General features: G+C 39.1%; 1 protein-coding gene across 7 annotated transcripts in view; it reads left to right on the top strand.

Moving 5' to 3' along the window:
• Window positions 1-16,816, top strand: part of MCTP2 (multiple C2 and transmembrane domain containing 2) — a 312,542-nt gene extending 295,726 nt beyond the window's left edge. For 4 of the 7 annotated variants that reach the window (XM_064267069.1, XM_023553054.2, XM_023553052.2 and 1 more), the window contains 3 exons: window positions 5,302-5,411; window positions 11,680-11,777; window positions 13,944-16,809. In XM_064267069.1, the coding sequence (XP_064123139.1) occupies window positions 5,302-5,411; window positions 11,680-11,777; window positions 13,944-14,012 (277 nt within the window). In that variant the 3' untranslated portion in view covers window positions 14,013-16,809. Of the gene's footprint in view, window positions 1-5,301; window positions 5,412-11,679; window positions 11,778-13,943 lie in introns of all 7 variants that reach the window. The other 3 variants (XM_023553059.2, XM_023553057.2, XM_003413793.4) reach the window with 3 other exon arrangements.
• Window positions 16,817-22,013: the final 5,197 nt, after the last annotated feature.

The raw sequence follows: 22,013 nt of genomic DNA, 5'->3' as shown, positions 1-22,013 counted from the left end.
TCTTCTTGGCCATTTTTCATTATATCTTCCTTGCTCATATACTTGAACTTCTTTTTGATGACTTCCAATATATTAAGCATTACTATTTAATATACTGTGTTTGTTTCCAATATCTGACACCTTTTTGTTTCTTACCACATTTCTGTTACTTCTACTGGCTTGTACTTATGGTGATTTGTGTCCTTTTGTGTTTTGCAGTGTTTTAACTATTAACTTTTATATTCCTTGGATTTTTATCAGGGGATTACTCACAGGTCTGGGTTGATAGTGGATTTCTCCACAGAGGATTACTGCTTGAGTCATCTTAGGATACTGTCAACCTGGAATTATTAAATTTTTGCTTCAGGTTTTTTTTATTATTATTATTATTAAATTTTTTGCTTGATGTTTTTCAAATGACACTAGTAGCATAAATTCAGATGATAAATCTCTCAACCTGGCACCAAGGTCATGAGAGACAAGTTTCTTAGCACCAACTTAAAATGTGTGGTGGGTTTCTTTTTTTCTTGTTCACCCTTACCTGAATGTATAAACTTTAAGCAATGGTGTCTGTTAGAAGCCCTTCTTGGGGAGGCCCAAGGCTGTATCTTCTATCCCCTGTGCACCTTGTAGATTACAGAAAGAAGCTCAAAATCTTAGTATTTGGAAGAAATTATTAGTGTGAGATTTGACTTTGGAGATTAGTTACCTCCCAGAGCAGTTCATTTTATTTTTATGCTCTAGTATTTTCTTATTTTCATGTCAGTCTAGTGATGGCTTGCGTTTTTAAAAAAAAAAAAAAGTTTTATTTTGTTTTTAATTATCTAGCATTCCCTTTTTTTAAAGGAGGGAGTAGTCCTGCTCGTAAAGGAGTCATAATGTATATTTCTTTTAAAAAATAATTCTGTGTATTTTCTATACCTTTTATTATCTTCAAAATGCTATCTGATATATTTAGCTTTCTTACCATGTTTGTCATTTTCATGCAATAACAAGAAGAGAAATGAGACTAGCTAACACTTAGTAAACAACTATTACATGCCAGATATTATTTTAAATGTTTTATATTCATTAACTTATTTAATCGTCTCAGCATCTCTGTAAAGTAGATACAGTTATCATTCCCATTTTATAGATGGGAAAACGAAAACACAGAAAAGTTGAGTAAACTGCTTGTGGTCACAGAATTGGAATTATTTTAAAATTGTAACCAACTAGGTTAATACAGGGTCAACTCTACGGTAATGGTTAGGTTAATAAATTGCGCATTGGTGATGCAGTAGTTAAAGCCCTCAGGTGCAAACCAAAACATCGCAGTTCGAACCCACCGTCCACTCTGTGGTAGAAAGATGTGGCAGCCTGCTTCCCTAAAGACTTAACAGCCTTGGATACCCTGTGGGGCAGTTGTACTCTGTCCAGTAGGCTCATTGTGAGTCGGAATTGACTCGCCGGCAGTGCATTGATTTAGGCTAATAAATAATATGTCCAAGTGAAAAGAGGGTAGTTTTGTTGCTGCATAAATATTTGTACCAGAATCTGCCGCTTACTATGTCTCTAGTTAAAAAAAAAAAAGGTACAAAGTTTGATAATTGTTTTACTTATTTTAATTTTTGTTTATTTTCCTTTAAATACAATATATATCCATTATAAAAATAATTAAGCACATCAAATGAAAAACAAAGCTTCCCCTTCTCCCTCTGGCCTCCAACCCCCGATTCTTAAATACTGTTAAAGTTTGGCGTATGTATTTTAGACATCTTTTCAGTATAAAAGCCTATGTGTTAGTGTTTATACATATTTAAATACTTTAATAATTATATATATGTAAAGTAGAGGATCAGTGGAAAAGAGGAAGTCCCTCAATGAGATGGATTGACACAGTGGCTGCAACAATGGGCTGAAGCATAACAATTGTGAGGATGGCACAGGACTGGGCAGTGTTTCATACTGTGGTGCTAGAGGTCACTATGAGGTGGAACAGGCTTGACAGCGCCTAACAACAACAGCAATATACGTATACGTATACATTTGCTTATTTCTGCAATATAAGTTTCACTATATTTAACTTTGAGCCTCTGCTTTCAGAGGGATATGGGGGGGGGGTCTTGTTGTATTCTTATTCTTTTTAACAGATGTATAGTGTTGCAGAGCATAAGTTATGGTATTTTCCAGTTGATGATTCATAGACTGTTTCCTTTTTTAATTGTTACAAACTATACTGCAAAGGACATTCGTGCGTTGTCTTTGTGCCATTGTACAAGGACATTTGCAGATTAAATTTCTTACAGTAGCACAGCTGGGGCAACTGTGGGGTACTTATGACATTTCCATATACAGTATGAAATTGCCCTCCGAAAAGTTCTTCTAGAAGGTCAACTGTAGAAGAGAGAAGTCAGGAGTGTGCCTACGTATATAAAAGGTGACATATTAAAACAGCGAAGGAAACAGTGATTGTTTAATTTTAGAAAAAATAAAAAGAAAGAAAACAGCTGCCAACCAGTTGACTCAAGCTCATGGCAACCCCATGACTGGCGGAGTAGAAATGTGCTCCTTAGGGTTTTCAGTGGCTGATTTTTCAGAAGTAGAGAACCAGGCATTTCTTCTGAGGCACCTCCGGTGGACTTGAGCCTTTACCCTTTTGTTAGCAGCTAAGCATGTTAACAGTTTGCACCGCTCACAGACTCCTGATTATTTTCAATAGCTGGTGTCAAATTACTGGAATGAGGATGTTCTTTTTGTAAGTGTGGCCAAATCTAGAAATAAAAAAGGTAGAACATTGATAAATTTGATCATGTGAAAATATATAATTTTTATATTGAAAAAAGGTGTTTAAAAGTATGAAAAAGCCATAAACTAGAAAAATACTTGTAGCAAACATGACAAAGGACTAATTTCTTTAGTATGCAAAGAGATATCATAAATCACTGAGGAAAAAGTCAAAACAGCTGAAGAGAAAATTGACAAATAATAACTGCTTTACAATTTCTTGAGTTTTTACAGTGTGGCAGACACTGAGCTCACTACTTTAAATGCATTTTCTTGTTCAATTCTAGCACAACTCTATGATTTAGGTACTATTATTACTCTCATTTTGCAAAGAAGGACAGTATGCTTCAGATGGATTAAATCACTCTCCCAAAGTCATTCAGCTTATTAGAGACAGAGCCTGGACTCAAACCCAAGTCAGTTTGCTTATAAGTCAATTTCTGTAAGCCCTTTCCTAAATACTAGGCTCTGTGCAGAAACATAAGCTAGAAATCACTGAAAAACAAATTAAGGTGATTAAGTATATTGATTATTCTCAGTTTTGACAAGAGGGTAACATAAGAGGGGTTCTCTGATATTGTTAATGGAATTGTAATTATTTACACAAATTAGACAACCTCTCAGCCTGTTTGCTCATCTGTGAAAGGGGGATAATACTTACTTAACAGAATTATTTAAGGCATTATAGTCTAAATATGCAAAAAAAAATATTAGCATGATGTCTGGCACATATTAAGTACCTAATAACTGTTATATTCTGTTGTTAGGTGCTGTCAAGTCAGTTCTGACTCTTAGCCATCCTCTGTACGACAGAGAGACAAACAGCTTAGTTCTTTGCTATCCTCACAGTTGTTACTATTTTTGAGCTCATTATTGCAGCTACTGTGTCAGCCCATCTTGTTGAGGATCTTCCACTTTTTCCTCTACCAAGCATGCTGTCCTTCTCCAGGGACTGGTCCCTCTTGATAGTATGTCCAAAGTATATGAGATGACATTTCACCATCCTCGCTTCTAAGGAGCATTCTGACTGTACTTCCAAGACAGATTTGTTTATTCTTCTGGAAATCCATGTTGTTGTTGTTACTAGGTACCGTTGAGTTGATTCCAACTCATAGCGAACCTATGCAGAACAGAACGGGACACTGCCTAGTCCTGCACCATCCTCACAATTGTTGCTGTACTTGTGCCCATTGTTGCAGTCACTGTGTCAATCCATCTCATTGAGGGTCTTCCTTTTTTTTGCTGCCCCTCTATTTTACCAGTGAGCACTCTGGTTGTACTTCTTCCAGGACAGATTTTTTTCATTTTTTTGGCAGTCCATGGTATATTCAATATTCTTCGCCAACACCATAGTTCAATGGTATATTCAGTATTCTTCACCAACACCATAATTCAGATGCATCGATTCACCTTTGGTCTTCCGTATTCATTGTCCAGCTTTCACATGCATATGAGGCAATTGAAAATACCATGGCTTGGGTCAGGTGCACTTTAGTCCTCAAGATGACATGTTTGTTACTCCGTTAAAATTCCTCAATATTCCCACCCACAAAAATAATCCCAAAAGACAACAACAAAAAATCTATACGTCTTTGTAGTCCTAGCACAATGCAAAGGGTCAGCAGACATGGTCTTAAGTGAAGATGAGACCCAGTGAGAAGATGTGCTGTGTGCACTTACATGCCCTCAGCAAGGGGTTGGATTTGCAGAGCTTTTTCTAGGACTCTGCAAGGGTTTTCCCAGTGCATTCAATTCCACACCCCATGTTCTAGATCTCTATTCCACTCAAGGCACAGCAGGCCATAAGCCGCGCCCCCCCCCCCAAAAAAAACCCACCAAACCCATTGCCTTCGAGTTGACTCCGAGTTATAGCAACCCTATAGTGTTTCCAAGGCTGTAATCTTTACAGAAGCAGACTGCCAGCTCTTTCCCCTGCAGAGCAGCTGATGATACAGTGAAAGATGCCAGGGACTCAGTGAAAGTAATACGTAGTAAAATCATCTACATTGTCTATGACTGATGGTCTAATGATTTATAGCTAAATACTCCCTCGCCCATTTCAGGGCACTGTCAGCGTTCTGGAGAAAATGAGTTTGGAAATTCTAAATGTAAGTTATTAGAAAACACTACAGCACTGTAATAATATCCTCCGTTTTCTAAATATTTACTGGCAACCATGTGTTAACCGAGAGAGAAATGTTCACTTGGAAGTGGCCTAACCGGTTTTGAAGATCTCCATGTACAGAGCCACTGTGGCAATACTGCAGTTTTTCATAACTTTCAATAACTTTTGCAAGCCAATGTCTTCTCTTTGGGACTGCCAGTTCCAGGAAGTCACCAAGGTTCTGACAACTTGAGCTGCCATGGGTCTTGTTTCCTTAAAATAATGTTTTTCCAGTGCCCAGTGAGTTTGGCTGACTTTTATCTCCAGGTTGCTCAAGAACCTTTTCCAGGGGATTCTGATCTGTGTAATTATGAAAGAAACACACTAGGATGACTATGTGACAGTTCTTGAGCATTAGAGAAAATGATGTTTATGTGGTTGTTTGTCTACAGCACATTCAACTGGACGGTCCCATTCCTTTCAGTCCTGGCCTGTTTGATCCTGGCAGTAGCTACCATCATTTTGTATTTCATCCCACTGCGGTACATTATTTTAATCTGGGGTAAGTTTGGCACGGTCCCTTTGCTAGCAATCAATTCCAGGTAAGAAACAGTTACTCATTTTTAAAGTGTAATATCAACTTTAAATGTGCTCTTGTTGGCAATTAAGCATGAGAGTAAGGAAAGTACTTGGGGAACAGAAACTTCCAGGACCTCCCAGAAAAGGCCAGTTTGAGTGAACGATCAGCATAGATATTTATATACCTCCTGCATAATGGTGATCAAATAAAAATGCGATTGTGCACACAGTTTCCCTTTGGACCTTCATAGTCATACATACCCTTAAATGATATATTGCCGTGGCCCAGTAACTTTCAGGAAATGCTGTTGTTCAGACAGTGAGCAAACACCTGCATCTTGCCCTTTATATTATGTTAAAGTAGATCCGGCCCTGGCCAAGTTGCTTCTGACATTTTCTCTCTCCTGGAGATAAAAAAGTACCAAACTCATTACTTAAATGCAAAAGCAATGAGGGGAGAGGAAAGGAGCACGCAGTAACGACTTAGCCAGTGCCTGAGAGAAGATGTTATTAATCAGGAGAAATGGTGTGCCTATATAAGGTTTAGCTGCTTGAAAAAATTGGAACAAAAATGGAAAACTTGAAATAAATTCCATAACATGATTTAATACTTGAGTTAGCAATTGAACAGAAACCCAACAGCTTTGTGAATATTAGTGTCTGTCTCTGGGTGGGCCCTGGGGGATAAAAGGAGAGTGCGTTGCAGTAGCTTAATTGTCAGAAAAGTGGTGAGTCCTTTCCCAGAAGATTCTGTCAGTCCTGGCTTTTCATGACTTAGCTCCTGTGACTGCGGCTAAGTTCTTGACCACGATCACTTCTTGGGATCTTCAGATGTTGAAATATAAAGAAAAGTTACAGTAATGACAGACTTTTTGTTGAAATGCATTCATCTTAAGACTATCCGTTGAGCAAAAGCAGAAAGCTTGCAAATGCTGGAAAAAAGTAACAACCTTTTCAAAATAATTAAATATCGATTTTTTCAAAGAGAATCCACAAAGATGGAACTCTGGTGACAAGGGAAGCCAAACCTGGACACTCAGAGATTGGAAAGTCATAGAGCAACTCATAAAATTTCAGAAATGGAGTGATTTTGAGAGAACATAACCCATTCATTCTCGATTTTGTCCAGGAGGGGAAAATTCCTTATAAAGAAGCCTCTCCCCTTTATACCAGAGAAAAGAAAAAAAGATATTCTACCCCTTCTTCAGGGCTCACTTCCAATATTTGATGATTGTCACTGTTGGGAAAATCTTCTCATACCCATGCCCACCTTTTGTTTGTTTCCTTTTCTTTTTTTCTTTCTCTTTTTTTTTCTTTTTTGCAATGACTCTTGCATACTGATCCATATTTGATCTTTAGGAAAGAGAGCAAGGGACTCCTCAGGGCCCATTGATTAAGAAATTTTGCAATAGGATTTTCCTGTATACCGTATAGGCTGAAAGATATCTGTGTAGACTGAATAGTCTCATACTTTTTCAATTTTTTTAATAAGTATTAATTTCCAAACCCATTCATTGATGACATAAGTTGTCAGGGTCAGACAGCAATTTTAACATGGTTCAAAATTGCAGTCATTTGGCCATTGTTAAGTATGTGTAAGCTGATGACCATGGTCAACTTATAAGCACTCTTGCCCCATGATTTATCATTCTGGTGCATACTTTATTTTCTTTTACGCATCTTTTTTTTTTTTTTTTTTTTTTTTGCCACAAAGTATACTATATTTCCTCCTTTGATTGACATTTTGGGATTCAAACCCCTCCTCTTATTTATCCAAATTACTTTGACTTCTGATCTTATCCTCCAAGATCTTGGCAGCTTCCCAATGTCAATATTTTGCATCTACTTAATGAGACATTGCCATATTTATCATTCAGTTTATGGGTGAAATTATTAAACAGCATGAAGTTTATTATGTTCTCCTGGGCCAACAGTGACTCTTTGAGCTTCATACCAAGTGTCTCATTCTTTGGTTTTATGTTCTACACAGAGTTTCATAGTTTACTGATGACCTTACCATAGTTACGTAGTCAAAAGCCTTGGCGGTCATCACATGACCTGTTGCCTTCTCTCATCACATAATACCTTCCATGCCATCATGGATTATATTCTACGATTCTATTAGGACTTACTCTTTTGTAAGACAAGTTTGTTATTAGCCAGTATGGATCCAGAACATTCTTTTGCACAATTTATGATTTTATCCTATGCAGAGACTTGTAGAAGATAATTTTGCCTTAAGTTTCTAGTGTTCCTTTTCACTTTTTTAAGAATCAGAAAAATATCTCATGCTAAGTTATTTACTCATCTTTGAAGTTGTAAAAAAAATATCCTAAAATGATTTGTTCCATGTTTTTACTCCTTTGGAGCAAACTTATTTAACTGTATGTCCTTTTTTTTTTGCATTTTATATACTCAAATATTATTTTTGTGTAAATGATTTTTATTATCCGAATTATTTGACATAAGCACAATGAGAATAGCTTAAATTCTTAAAGGCTGTGATATTGCTTGACTAACCAACTTCATTGTAAGAATTTGAAGGGTAAGGCGCCTTCTTTCCTCATCACTCCTATAATTCCCCCTGAAGCTATATACAGGCAATGGGTCTTTAATGAGTACTTGACAGATATTTTTATGAGACAATGACTCTGCGGATTTAATACCTGTGATTTACTTAAAAAAAATTAGGTGACGTTTTATTTGGCCTGCCACCTCTGTTGTGTGGGAGTGTAATTTTTAAAAAGCAAGAAGAGGGTTAAAGAGGGATATCTTCAATCGCCTTTAGGAAACTTTATCTACTTGATTTTGGTTATTTGATGTTTGTGGTTTTAGAAGGCGGAGCGTTCTAATTAGATCACTTGTGGCTTTTCTGTCCCTTTTCAGAGGACTTCCATGTTCCTTCCATTCTGTCCTTCGTTATAGTTTTTTTAATTATAGTTATTTCGTTCAGGTCTGAGCCTCTTCTGTTTTTCCAGGGTGGCTATGAACTCTACAAGTTGGATTTTGAGCTTCTTGCAAGAAGGTGCCAGGCCTTAGTTAATTTTCTATCATTTGATAGCACAGTGTCTATCAATGAGTATTTGATAAATGAACAAATGAATGAAATAACTCTCCATCCCTACCCTACCTATGTAGTGCCATCGAGGCAACATGCCAGTAGCTCATATAAGTATCCGTAGCAAATAGTGCTTCCATTCTCTTTCAAGTGGCTATTTTCATGTGGCCATATGTGCAAAGCAGCCATGTGACTGACTTTCCCTCTCTCCTGATTTTCTCCAGGTACTCTTTCTTACGCGGGGGCTCTTTCCACCACACTGACCTATTCAGTTCATGATCAGGGACCATTAAATGATAGTATCTTCCCCAACTGTTGTCCCTTGGTATTGGAATCCCACTTGCTTTTTTATTTGCTTAAAAAAAAAAAAGTTTTCCCAGCAGGTATACCTTCTGTTTGTCTGTATCACTTAGATTAAGTAAATTAAAGGCATATCCAGTGTGCTAATGGATAAAGTCACAAGTTCAAAATTTGGGCATGTGGTCACATGCCCAATAGTACACTAAGTCCCTGGGTTACGAACATCCAATATATGGACGACCTGTATAGAAACCTGTTGCCATCGAGTTGATTCCGACTCATAGCGACCCTATAAGAAGAGTAGAACTGCTCCATAGGGTTTCCAAGGAGCAGCTGGTGGACTCAAACTGCCGACATTTTGGTTGGCAGCCGAGCTCTTAGCCACTGTGCCATGACAGCTCATACTTGCCCTTTAGTGTTATGTAAATTTGCTCTCACTTTGAAACTGTTGAACCAACCCCTACTGGTAACAAATTCTTCATTGCAATCATCTTCACTTACTGCACACACACACAAAAAAAAAATCATTGAAAAGGCTTGATCCTTTTCTTGCACTAAAATAAGGCTAAATAAACTGTATGCACCTGTTCCAACTTACCTTCTGCACCTGTCCCGACTGACCTACAAATTCCACTTAAAGACACAGGAAAGGATCTCATTCATACTTGGGGACTGCCTGTTTAAAGACTCTTCCATTGCTACATCCTTTGTCTTTTTAGCTTGTTGACATCAACAATGATGATGAGAGCCCCTATTATTGTGGAATTTCAGATTACAGAATCCTCTTGCCTATATTGCCCAACATGATTCTCCCAACAACCAAGAAACTGTATAGGGCGGGTGTTTATTATCTGAAATCATGCAGATACCATGTGGTGAACCCTAGGCTTGACCAGGTATTCCTGCCCCATAACCCTGGTTCCTTCCTCCTTGTCCTGTTGCCCCATAAAGATGACCAGGGGGTGTATCATCTCCTGTTGACACTTGGTCTCACACAGTAGATAATATTGTGGAATCACTGAAGTGTCTGAGCCTGTAATACCTTAAAAAATAAGGTGTGCTTTTGAAGCATGCAATCTAAGTGCCCTATTATTTGTATTACAACTAAGTATTTCAAACCTAGTCTTAGTGCTTTGTGGACTATGTCTGCCCTTACTGGTGCATTTGAGCTACTGTGCAGGTTTCTAATCTTCTCAGTGACTGGGAATGCACTGTTTTGATCGGTCATGATATTATCCCTGCCTTGCTATTCATTGTAAAGACTCCAGATGTGCACACTGTATATAATTAACAATAGAAGATACATCTTTTCTCAATACGTCTTTGTCTCCCTTCACCATTTTGCCTCATCTGTTTTCTTTTGCCAAAAAGCCCATGCTACAATTAAATGTCTTTAGAATAACACAGTGAAAGTGTTTTAGTTTAAAGGAACTTCGAGGGGGGAGATTTAATAGCTTGCCGTGGGGGTAGAAGGAAGAAAGGCAGCATGTAGCTTTGACTAAAGGAAAGGGGAGCCTTTGACAGCCCAACCACCATGCAGCCGTTTTCTCATGGACAATGGCAGGCTCCATTTGCAAAGAAGATGTAAATCTGACCCTCTAAATAAATGGCTGGAGGTTGGCATTGTGTCAGGTATAATGCCATGTAGGAAGTCCTGTCCTTAGATGAAAGCAAAATAATACTGCAGGAAAGAAGAGAAACGTCAAACCTTTCATGTGCTGGCGACTGACGAACAGTTAAATGTTCCCTTGGCTTCCAAGTAGGAGCCATTCACAGCACACGGAGGCTCTGAATTCATTCAGCACCATTGAGGCTGACAAGGCCTTCAGATATGATCCTTGTTAAACAAGCACCCAGCGGCAGGGCTTCAGAGAGCCACCTAGTCATTCTGCTTCTAAAACTCAACAGGAAAAAAAAGGTGACATTTTGTAAAAAAAAAAAAAAAAAAAAGAGCACGGCTATGAGCTAGGGATACGGGCAAAGCAGCTCCAAGAAGCAGATCATGAGACGCAAAGGGGTTGTGGGACCCTCCCTCTAGAAGGAAACCAAGAGTGGTCTGGACATGCTCAGGAGCCCAGGATGCAGCCCCCTAAGTGGGATGCTCTCCAGTGCATTGACATCTTAAACGTCACACCCCTTCTAATGATCATTGTCCCCATCCAAAATTAGCATGTGCTCCATTGCCCAGACAACCCCCGCTCCAGTGTTGCAGTCCGTAAATCAAGTTAGCAACCATAGGAAGATAATTTTCCAATAATAACTTTTCACAGTTTTCTGCAGCATCAAAGCACCATCAACATGTCAAGTTCTGCTCGGCAGTGAGAGGAGAGAAACCTGTGAAAATGAGTTGGGGGTGGGGGGGGCGGGAAATGGCTGCAGTTTCCAGTTTCTTCTTAACAACAACAACAACAAAAAAACCTTTCCCTCCCTCCACCTCCCCCTGCTGCCTTTGGTCCAGAGCCTCCAAGCAGGGACTTGTTTGGGCTAATGAAGGCCTTTTCCCATCTGGGACATTTGTTTTCATAGCGGAGGAGGCTGTTAATCAGTGTATTCCAAAAAAGCCGAGGAGTGCCACAGTTTTAGCATGCCTCTGCGCCCTGCTGCTGAGATTGTAATGGGATTTTCACAGCTGAAGAAGGCAAAGCTCCTCTTCCACAATCCCCACTTCCTTCCCCCAAGAAAAGGTATTTGTGAATGATTCCACATGACAGCAACATGTGCATGGCTTGAGGTCTATGTAATTGTTTTCACACTAATCTTTGCTTGTGAATGCCGGAGCCCCTTCCCCCCACCACAAGCCAGGCAAGTTCTTAAAGATAAGTGAATGAATGAATGAACGAATGAACGAATAGATCAATCAGTCAAGAGAGCCCCTTGTGTTTCTATTTTTCAGGCATAAATAAATTTACTAAGAAGCTTCGAAATCCCTATACCATCGATAATAACGAGTTCCTAGACTTTCTCTCTAGGGTACCATCTGATGTTCAAAAGGTACGTAATGAATGGTCACCACCAACAGGGGCCCCAGTGCTGACATCTGGCCAGCCCCAGAGCCAAAGAAGCACAGGCTGTGCCATGTGAGCAATGGAGATAACGAATCAGAAAACCCTTACAGAGATCTGGCTTGCAGGGAGGTGGCAGGAAAACCTTTGTCCAAAGCATGAGATGATTGGGGAAATTATCCGAAAAAGAGCTACTTAAGAATGACCTGGAACTCATACTGCGAGGTTACTGTGCGTTGGTGTTTGCCACATTCCAATTGCTCGCCTCCCTAAAGAGGATAAGATGGGCTCAGCGAGTGGGAGAGTGTGAGAGCCAAAGCTGGGGGAGTGTTGCTTCATTTCCTTCTCTTCCGGATGACGGGCATTTTAGGGGAAGTAGAGGACAAGCCGATTATTCTTTTTTATTCTTCTTTGCCCCAATTATCTCCTCCGCCTCCCTCCTGTCCCCTTCCGTCTGAAGACTGAGGGATGCCGAGGGCAAAGCCCCAGTTACTTTAATACACAAAGAGGCAGAGATGGCTGGAAATAATTCGAGATCAATCAGAAGCATTATTCACAGGTAACGGTCACTTAGTCCAGAAGCGTCCCGTTTCTGTGGATGTACAGAGATTAACAACAACAATACCAGAAAGTCCCACAGAGTAGCCCACCCAGGCCCCCATGGATCAGGCTGCTATAAATCCAGAGAAAGATGGGCAGGCTGTGACTTCTCTAATGGAGACTAGAGACCATAGAATAGGTAGATGGGAAACCATGGCCTGAAATAGCATCACGATGGTCAGAGACACACTCCTTTATTATCTGAGAGAATCCCAAATCAAGTATCGATTTCCATCTTTGGGCAACTGTAATATAATTGGTTCCCCGGGAGTGCTGGGTGGATTGCAGAGATGCGAGGCTGAACGTTTTACAATTTCTTTCCCCTTCATTCCAAGTCAGCACTCCATTCTTAGATACTAAGACAGCCTCTGTGGCGCTACTCTTCAACCTTCATTTTATGATATAATTATTCATAATGTTAAATATACATTCTGTAGATATGAATTCACTCTTTAACGTTTGCATTAGATGACTAAAAAATAGTAACCTGGCCCATTTGCGTTACATTGAAGAATGCCATGTGGCCCATTCCCTGTCCCCTAGGGGACCTTTACAAAAGTCTCTATGGAAAAGGTGCTTTTTTCATGTCTCTTTCCTTATGTGATGGGGCATAATGTCCCTGGGGTGTTTGGCATAAATGCTAAAAATAGTGAGCACATGTGGTCTGTAATACGATATCTTACATAAAGCCACCCCCAGTCAGACTATCAAAGACACACACCAAAGCAATGCGTTTGCAACGTACCATCACTAGGGTCACCGTGTGAGTTCACGCCTGTATCCTGGAAGAAGGAAAATCTCCATCGAGCCCCCCAAGGATTGTCTGTGTAGAGTCCAGGCACTGGCCCTCGGGGCGGTCATCCAGTTGGAGTTGGCTCAGATACAGGAAGACACAACAAAGAACAACCCAGAAAGATATACAGTGCACTAGCAAGATCCTCCTTGTACGGCCATGTACCGCCAAAAGCACTTTCTAATTACACTATAGACAGTTTGCCACTGGAGACTCCCAGAGCACTCATTTATCACAGATGTTTTAGCCATTATGTTGTAAATGAAATTCATTTTTAAAAGAAATCTATATGTTTGGGGCCCAGTATCAATTTCAGCATTTTCTCTCTTTCAGGCAAAATAAATGTATATAATTCGCTCTGATTTTTCCCCAAGATTTTAGATATTTTTAGATGAATAAATCTTAGTAAGTTGCTGTATCATATACTAAGATAAACATCCCCATGAGGCAATTATTAAGCTTCCTTCTGGTTGAAAAGTGGCACATGCAAAACTAAAATCGTCTAGCAGTGCTGAGAGCAGGTAGAAACCCATGCATCTCATTAGAAAAATCTGCTTTTAATATTTTGGTTTCAAGAAATGATGCATGACTTCTCAAATCCTTCCTGCAATTAATCCCTCCATGTTCCTGTGTTTAGAAAATGATTCATTACCTTTGAACCTTCCTTCCTTTGCCTGGGTTTGTCCTTGGGGAGCCATTAACACACTCTGTGGCGAGCTAGGGTTACCTAACCGCCAGTGTCACGTCTGTCTGTTTTCACAGGTGCAGTATGCGGAATTGAAACCCGGCAGCAGCCACAGCCCCCTTCGCAAGAAGCGCAGTGTTCCCTAGGATGCAGGCTGAGTTTGGGAATCAGCCCCCCGATCTTGTGTTTGGTTGATTAGACCAATGTTATCACTCTTTCGGTGGTACCCGTGTGTCGTCCTGAAATGCGTGCTGTGCATAGCCCTCTCTGTATTCTCTCCCCCTTTTCCACATGCACAGATGCACACAGGTGTGCACACAGGCCTGAGTATGCGTCTTCTTGTGCACACATCTGCATGCATGGGTGCCTTGGTTGCATGGAGGGTCAGCCCAGCAAAACGAGACGGTCTGGAGACTGTGAAAGACTAACATCCAATCTCCCATGGGAAGCTCAAGCAAGGTTGCCGTGGGTCTGAGCACAGCCAGGAGACCACTTGAATTCTGCAGTGACTTTGAACTTGTTTTCACACCTCCAACAGATTCTCATTAAGATTCAGTTCTTTCCACTCCCCACCCCCACACTTCTTTCAGATTGTCGTTTGCGTTAATCAGAAATTTTCTCTTGGTTAACAACTCGTGGATCCCAGTCATCTGTTCAAATGATGTATATTTTAGTTGTTTTTTTTTTATATAATTACCAGAATTAGCCCAAATCATTAGATGTGTTTCAGCTGAGGTCACTGAGGACGTGTATGTGAAATTCAGTAAAGCCCTCAGTCTGGGTGCAGACTGCACTGTGGGGCCCTTGCTGGCAATGGAGGCAGGAGGAAGGCCTGATGGGATTGCCCATCTGGAGAGGGAGGGGGTCTTGTTTGCCTTATAACTCTTTTGCTTCTGACTTTAATTTTTGCTTATTTCCAAAATAAAATGCCAATACTATAACTTGAGAGAGAGAGAGGGAAAAGCATGAATGGATTCTAAGAGTATTTGGAAAGATAGAAGCTAAAATTCAATGAACTAGTAAACACAATAGCTTACCTGCTCATCATAATCACTTCTTTTAAACAACTGTTTGGGGCAGAAAGTAAAAATGCTTAGTCTGTCTAAAGTTATCTTTTATTAAATTTTGCTCTTATGGGCAAAAGAAACTATACATAATAAAAATTTCTCTCAGAACCCCACTCCTAGAAACTTACTCCCAAAACTTCCCCCGCCATCTTCTCTGACTTCTGCAGACCCCACTGTTTCTCAGAAGCCCCCTCCAGTAAAGATCCTGATTTTGTCCAGGTGTAAAATATATGTACGTATCCTTCTTTTCAAACGCTATTTAAGTTTTAAAGACTGTATTTCATTGACATGTACTTCATATGTGCAGTTTTATATATATATATATATATATTCAAAGAAAAGTCAAAGAAAAAGAACTGATTTAATAGTGAGTTTTACTCTTTTTTTCCCCCCTCTAGGTTGTAATTTAATAATCTTCAAACAAAATGTTTATGAAAAATGCCAAAGATTCTAAACCTTATCGTGCCGTGTCTGTTTTTCTTCATATTGTATCTTCCCGGGTTGCTTTCTGGCTGAGCCAGATTTCTGCATGATTTGATTTACTTCAAGTTAATGAGGCTGGTTGGAAAAGAGCCTTGCAGAAATGATAAAAAGCTCCAGTAAATCTCTTAGTTGTACATACAATAGATACCCAAGAAGGTCTTTTGTTGAACTAGTTACTCAACCTTCTGTGTAACAATGCCTCATTGTCTCAGTCCCAGCTATCATCTAGTTTATCATAGTCTGTCATTTTGTAACGACCTAAGTCAGGCTTTTTTAAACAGACATGTGAGATCGGATCAGTCATTTGAATGAAAACTTTCAGCAGCAAAATAACCCCTTATTTATTTAAAAGTGGAACCAATACTTTATTGTTCTTTTGCTATAGAATTTCAAAATGAAATAATTCGCCTGACGAGAAGGCATCGTTAGTTAGACTTATTTCCTCTGTAGCCCGACTGTGGAGTTCTCAGCAGAAAGTTTAGGACACAAACGCCAGCTGGAATTCAAGGGCAGGACTGAATCAACCTTGACTAAATTGTATATGGAAAACAATTGTTAATTGATTAAGTAGGCATTGAATGTGAAAAACAGATATTAGTTGTATGTGAAATGTTAAGATTTATGCAAGTAATCAGAAACTTTTATGAAAGATTCCAGAATGCCTTGGATAAAATTTATGGTTTATGGATTCACAGTGTGATAATTAAAGATAATTGAGTAGGAATGTTGAAGTCTTGCCAAGTTTTCCTGGTTCGCTTAAACCTCACACACCCATTTCCAGCCCTGCTTGAATGTCCAGCAGGCATCTACGCTTCAAGGGGTCGGAAAGTAAGTAGTATCACCTTTCGCCTCATTTCTCCAGGATCCCCAACCCCATTGTCTTCTCTCTCACTTCCTACTTCCATTAATGTCGCTGGTGTCCTTTGGGCTGGAACCCTATCAGGCTCTTTTTTGTTCCTTGTGCTTTTCTCCCCATTTCCCAACCCATCAAGTCCAGTAGGTGCTGTGTTGACATGTTATATTATCTGTTTTTATTCCGATCGCCTCCACCCAAGTTGAGACCTTGCGTAACTTTTTTTCTTTAAATATTTTACTGTGTTTTTTGGTGAAAGTTTACACAGCAAGTTAGGTTCCCATTTAACAATTTCTATACATATTGCTCAGGGGCATTGGTTACATTTTCCACATTGTGTAAACATTCTCATTATTTCCATTTTGGTTGTTCCATTTCCACTAATCTAGCTTCCCTGCACCCCTTCCCCCATCCAATCTTCTCATCTTTTCTTTAGGCTGCTTACAGAAAGTTCAGAGGTTTGAGTCCACCAAGAGGTGCTCTAGAAGGAAGGCCTGGCAGTTTACTTCTGAAAAATCAGGCACTGAAAACCCAATAGAGCACAGTTCTACTCTGACACACACGGGGTCACCATGAGTTAGAGTCAACTCAATGGCAACTGATTTTCAAAACTTTCAAGCCTCCTGGCGCAAAAAGCCTTTCTTGATCCCTTGGCTAGATGAGATCCCACTCCTCTTTTGCGCCCCTGAGCCCTGGTGGCGCACTGGTTAAGAGCTTGGCTGCTAACCAAAAGGCCAGCAGTTTGATTCCACCAACCGCTCCTTGGAAACCCTGTGGGAGCAGTTCTCCTTTGTCCTGTAGAGTCACTATGAGTTGAATTCAACTCATTAGCAACAGGTTTTTTTTTTTTTTTTTGGTTTGTTTTTGCACCCCCACGGCTTATATGTCTTTCCGAAATTTGCTGTGTTCAGCAATAAGTCATACTTACCAGAGGACTTACACTGCCCTTCACTGGGTATTCCATCCCCCCGACACCTAAAGGACTCTTAGGAAATGCATGTTTAACTCACCAGGTCACAGACAGCTTTTCTCCCGACCCTTTCGTATGTCACTCAGAAAGAGCTAAGCTGGATAAATTAGTAGTTCATACTGGAAAATAATTTTTTTTTTTTTTCATTAGGTGGAAAGCTTACAGGTCTGGCCATGTCAATTATAAACTCTTAGGTTAAATGGTCTTATATTTGGAGAAGTTCTTTCAAGGGAAAATATGTTTATTTGTGAGCAGTATACCAATCTTTTGATTCTTTTCCTTTACTTGTCATTTATCCTTTCACAAACTTATATTGAACACTTCCTATGTGCCAAGTAGGCACTGATCATATAGCTGAACAGACTACATTCCCTTGGTTGAGCCAGACATTGGACACTTTCAAGCAATGGCATGGAATGATCAGATTCAAGTTTTTAAAAGATGATCTGGCTCCAGTGGGTAGACTAGCAATTATGAATTTCCAAAGAAGAGTTATAAATCTACTGTAATATTGCTGATAAAATGATGGTGGCCTCGACTTCCAAGTAGTGGCGATGGAGAGATGGTTAGGAGATAAAGTGGGGGGGATTTAACAATTGCTACTTTTTTTTTTTTTTTTTTTTTTTTACACTATAGAGCTGAAATCCTAAAAAGTGCCTTCCGAAGGACTGGCTTAAAGCACATTACCTCTCTGTATAAGCCCTGCAGTTCTGCTCTGGCATGTTAATGTAATGATTTACATGGGGAAAATGGATATTCAAACACGTAAGAATGGTTAACATTTTATAGTGCTTATTGAATGCCAGACATTTTTCTAAGTATTTGAGATGTAATAACTCATTTGATTAAAAAAAGTATGAAATTCCTCCAAATATTTAAGGGGAAAAAAAAACCACCAATCTTTTGCAAACTCTCCCAGAAAATAGCCAAACAGAGAACACTTGTTTATATGTTTTATGAGGCCATTATACCCTTCATAGCAAAAACCCAGCAAAGTGCTACAAGAATGGAAGATTATTTAACAAAATCCCTTAAAGACGTAGATGCAAAAATATGAAAGATATACAAGCCCTCTACACTGAAAAGATTCATGAGGAAAAGGAAAAAGAGGGATTCTTGAATTGAAAGAATCAATATATTAAGGTGTCAACAAATTGAATGTAATCCCAATAAAAATTATCAGTTTTTTTTTTTTGCAGAAATTGAATAGCTGACTCTGAAATGTACATAGAAATGCAAGTATCCAAGAATACCCAAAGCAGTCTTGCAGAAGGTTAACACTAGCAAATATCAAGATGTATTATTGTAAAGCTTTTGTGATTAAGACAACGTTGTGTTGGCACAGGTATAGACAAATGACTCAAAGATGCAGAAAAGACCAGAAACAGATCCACACATATTTGGAAGCTGTAACCTATTTGATGTCAAAGGTAACATTTGCACTGCATGAGGAAAAAAAAAAATTACCTTTTTGAAAATGGTGCTGGGTCATTTAGATTCCTCATGAATAAAATGAAACTTGGTGCTTTCCTTATACCATACGCAAAAACCAATTCCATATGAATCGTAAATCCAAAAGTGAAAGGCAAAATAAATATTTTAGAAAACATCTTTATGTGATAGGCATAGATTTTTTATACTGGGCACAAGTTAATAATTATAAAAGAAAAATATTGGTATATCTTTTCTTCAAAATATAATGATTAAGAGAGTGAAAAGACAAGCCACACAATGAAAGAAGATATATATAAGAAATATATATATATATTTTTTACAATGGATTCTCATCCAGAATACATAAAGAATTATTTTAATGATAAGGCAGACAGCCCAGTAGAAAAATGGCCAAATGAAGCTGTCCAAATGGCCAGTGAACATATAAAAACATGTTCAACATCGTTATTCATCAGCAAAAGCAAACTAAAACCACAAAACAATATAAATAATCATAGCCAGAAAACTGACGGTATCAAGCATTGTCAAGGATATGGAAAAATAAATCCTCAAACTCTGCTAGTGGGAAGGCTAATTTGTACAACCACTTTGGAAAACCGTTTGGCAATATTTATTAAGCTGAACGTCTCCATACCCTGTGACCTCGCCTGCATTTTCACTCTGAGGAATAACACTGAGAGAAGTGTGCGTATGTGCAATAGAAGACACGTCCAGGAGCATTCTTAGTCATATGACTTTGATTATTCCAAAACTGGAAGCATTATATACCCATCCATATCCAAATTGATCAATAAATTGTGGTATGGCCATATGGTGAGATACCATACAGAAATGAAAAGAAAAAAAACTAACGTTACATGCCACACCGTGGATAAATTTCACAAATGTTGAAAGAAAGAAACCAGACATGGAGCAAAAACATGTTCTGTATGACGTAAGAGAAGCCCTGGTGGTGCGGTGGTTAAGTGATAAGGCTGCTAACCAAAAGGTCTGTAGTATAAATCCACCAGCAGCTCCTTGGAAATCCTACAGGGCGGTTCTGCTCTGTTCTTTAGGATTGCTGTGGGTTGGAGTCAACTCGACGGCAGTGGGTTATAGTATGATTTCATCCACGTAAAGTTACGAAGGCAGGCCAAACTAATCCCTGGTGTTAGTCATCAGGAGAGTAGGGGGCTGAGAAATACTCCTGGAAGGGGCCATAAACGTGTCTACTGGGATGAAATTACATTTCTGTTGTTTTGGGCTGGATTCTAGTTGCATGAACTTGTTCACTTTGTGAACATTCAGTAACTTATGATTTGTGTAATTATCGGCATATTTACTTAAAAAAAAAAAAATACCAAAACCAAGAAACTGTGAGTTACAACAATTTTATCCAATTTTACAGTTAAGGATATATTATGGATTGAATTGTGTCTCCCAAAAATATCTGTCAGCTTGGCTAGTCATGATTCCCTTGTATGATTGTCTACCATTTTATCTTCTGATACGATTTCCTTATATTATAAATCCTATCACCATGATGTGATAAGATGGATTAGCCGCAGTTGTATTGATGAGGTCTACAAGATTAGGTACAGTCTTAAGCCGGTATCTTTGGGGATACAAAAGAGAGAAGAGAGCAGACAGGGGGACCTCATACCACCAAGAAAGCAGCGCCGGGAGGAAAGCGTGTCCTTTGGACCTGAGGTTCCTGTGCTGAGATGCTCCCAGACCGAGAGAAGACTGATGAAAGGCCCCATAAGGGCCTTCCTCCAGAGCCGACAGAGAGAGGAAGCCTTCCCTTGGAGCCGGTGCCCTAAACTCAGGCTTCTAGCCTACTTGACTGTGAGAGAATAAACTTGTCTTTGTTAAAGCCATCCATTTGTGGTATTTCTGTTGTAGCAGCCCTAGATGACTAAGACAGATATTAAGGCCATATTCTAAATAGGAAAAGGAGAATCTTTTTTTTTTTTTACATTTTGAAATTCGAAAAATTCAAATAAATATTTAAAAGTTTGTGTAAGGGTTGGAAGTCTTTTTGAACAACAAACCCAACATAGTTCTTACATAACCCTATTTTATTTCAGTAGTTAGTTCTCAACTAAACACAAATCAACCATCATTTTTTTTTTTTTTTTTATAATCAGGAGTACTAAAATGACTTCCTTTAATTGATCACCTACTAAAGCATTGCAAAGTTGCTTTACAAGAGCAAACTGGTCAGTAAGACCTCAAGATCTGATTGTGTTCCAGAGACTTTGAAACTTGTCACAGATTATATTTGTGTTCATTTAGCCTGGCATCCTTGGGCTATCTCTCTTACATGGAGTAATCCATTTTTTCTTTCCACACATTACAGATTACGGAGCAAATAGGTCATGGAAATTTTTGAGTTTTGAAGGAAGGCTATGTGTCTTCTCTCCCACTGGGAAGGGAGTTATAGACAGAGATATATGGATGTAAATAAAGCTATTGATACAGGCAAAGGTTTATACACACATACATATATATGTGTATGCATAGCCACATGTGTTCGTATTTTTAAGTTTTTATATGATTTCAAAGACCTCCGAAAATGTATTCAGGGACTCCAGTTAAGAACCTGTGATTTAGGGAAAACCATTCAAAGTTAGCCTGTATCATCCGAATCCTTGCATTACAGTAGCCAGTCGCTATGAGTGGAAACCCTGCTGGCATAGTGGTTAAATGCTATGGCTGTTAAAAAGGTCGGTAGCTCGAATCCACCAGGTGCTCCTTGGAAACTCCATGGGGCAGTTCTACTCTGTCCTATAGGGTCATTATGAGTAGGAATTGACTCGAGGGCAATGGTTTTTTTTTTTTTTTTTGGGTTGCTATGAGTTAGAATTGACTTGATGGCAAAGGGTTTGGTGTTTTTTTTTTTTTGGCTCAACACTGTAATTCAATCCATTCATTATTTAATCCCTAGGTTTTCTCTGGGAAGATCTTTTGATACTCCCTACCAAAAACCCAAACCAAACCCACTGCTGTCAAGTGGGTTCCGACTCATAGCGACCCTACAGGACAGAGTAGAACTGCCCTATAGAGTCTCCAAGGAGCACCTGGTGGATTTGAACTGCTGACCTCTTGGTTAGCAGCTGTAGCACTTAACCACTATGCCACCAGGGTTTCCTTGATACTCCCTACAGCTGAGAAATCCTGGGATTTCTGTGTTTTTGTTTTCATCCTTTCTTGCATTGCGATAATTCACACAAGTTATTCTTCTTTATATATTTTCATTTTTAGATCAAAACAACTGGTTGGTAAAGTAAAAAAAAATATATATGGAATCATTTGTTTAACTGCATAATAAGGAGTG

The sequence above is a fragment of the Loxodonta africana genome, chromosome 13, assembly GCF_030014295.1.
Source record: "Loxodonta africana isolate mLoxAfr1 chromosome 13, mLoxAfr1.hap2, whole genome shotgun sequence".
Classification (NCBI taxonomy): Eukaryota; Metazoa; Chordata; class Mammalia; order Proboscidea; family Elephantidae; genus Loxodonta; species Loxodonta africana.
The sequence above is the reverse complement of the archived record's forward strand: the minus strand, read 5'-3'. Positions and strand labels throughout refer to the sequence as shown.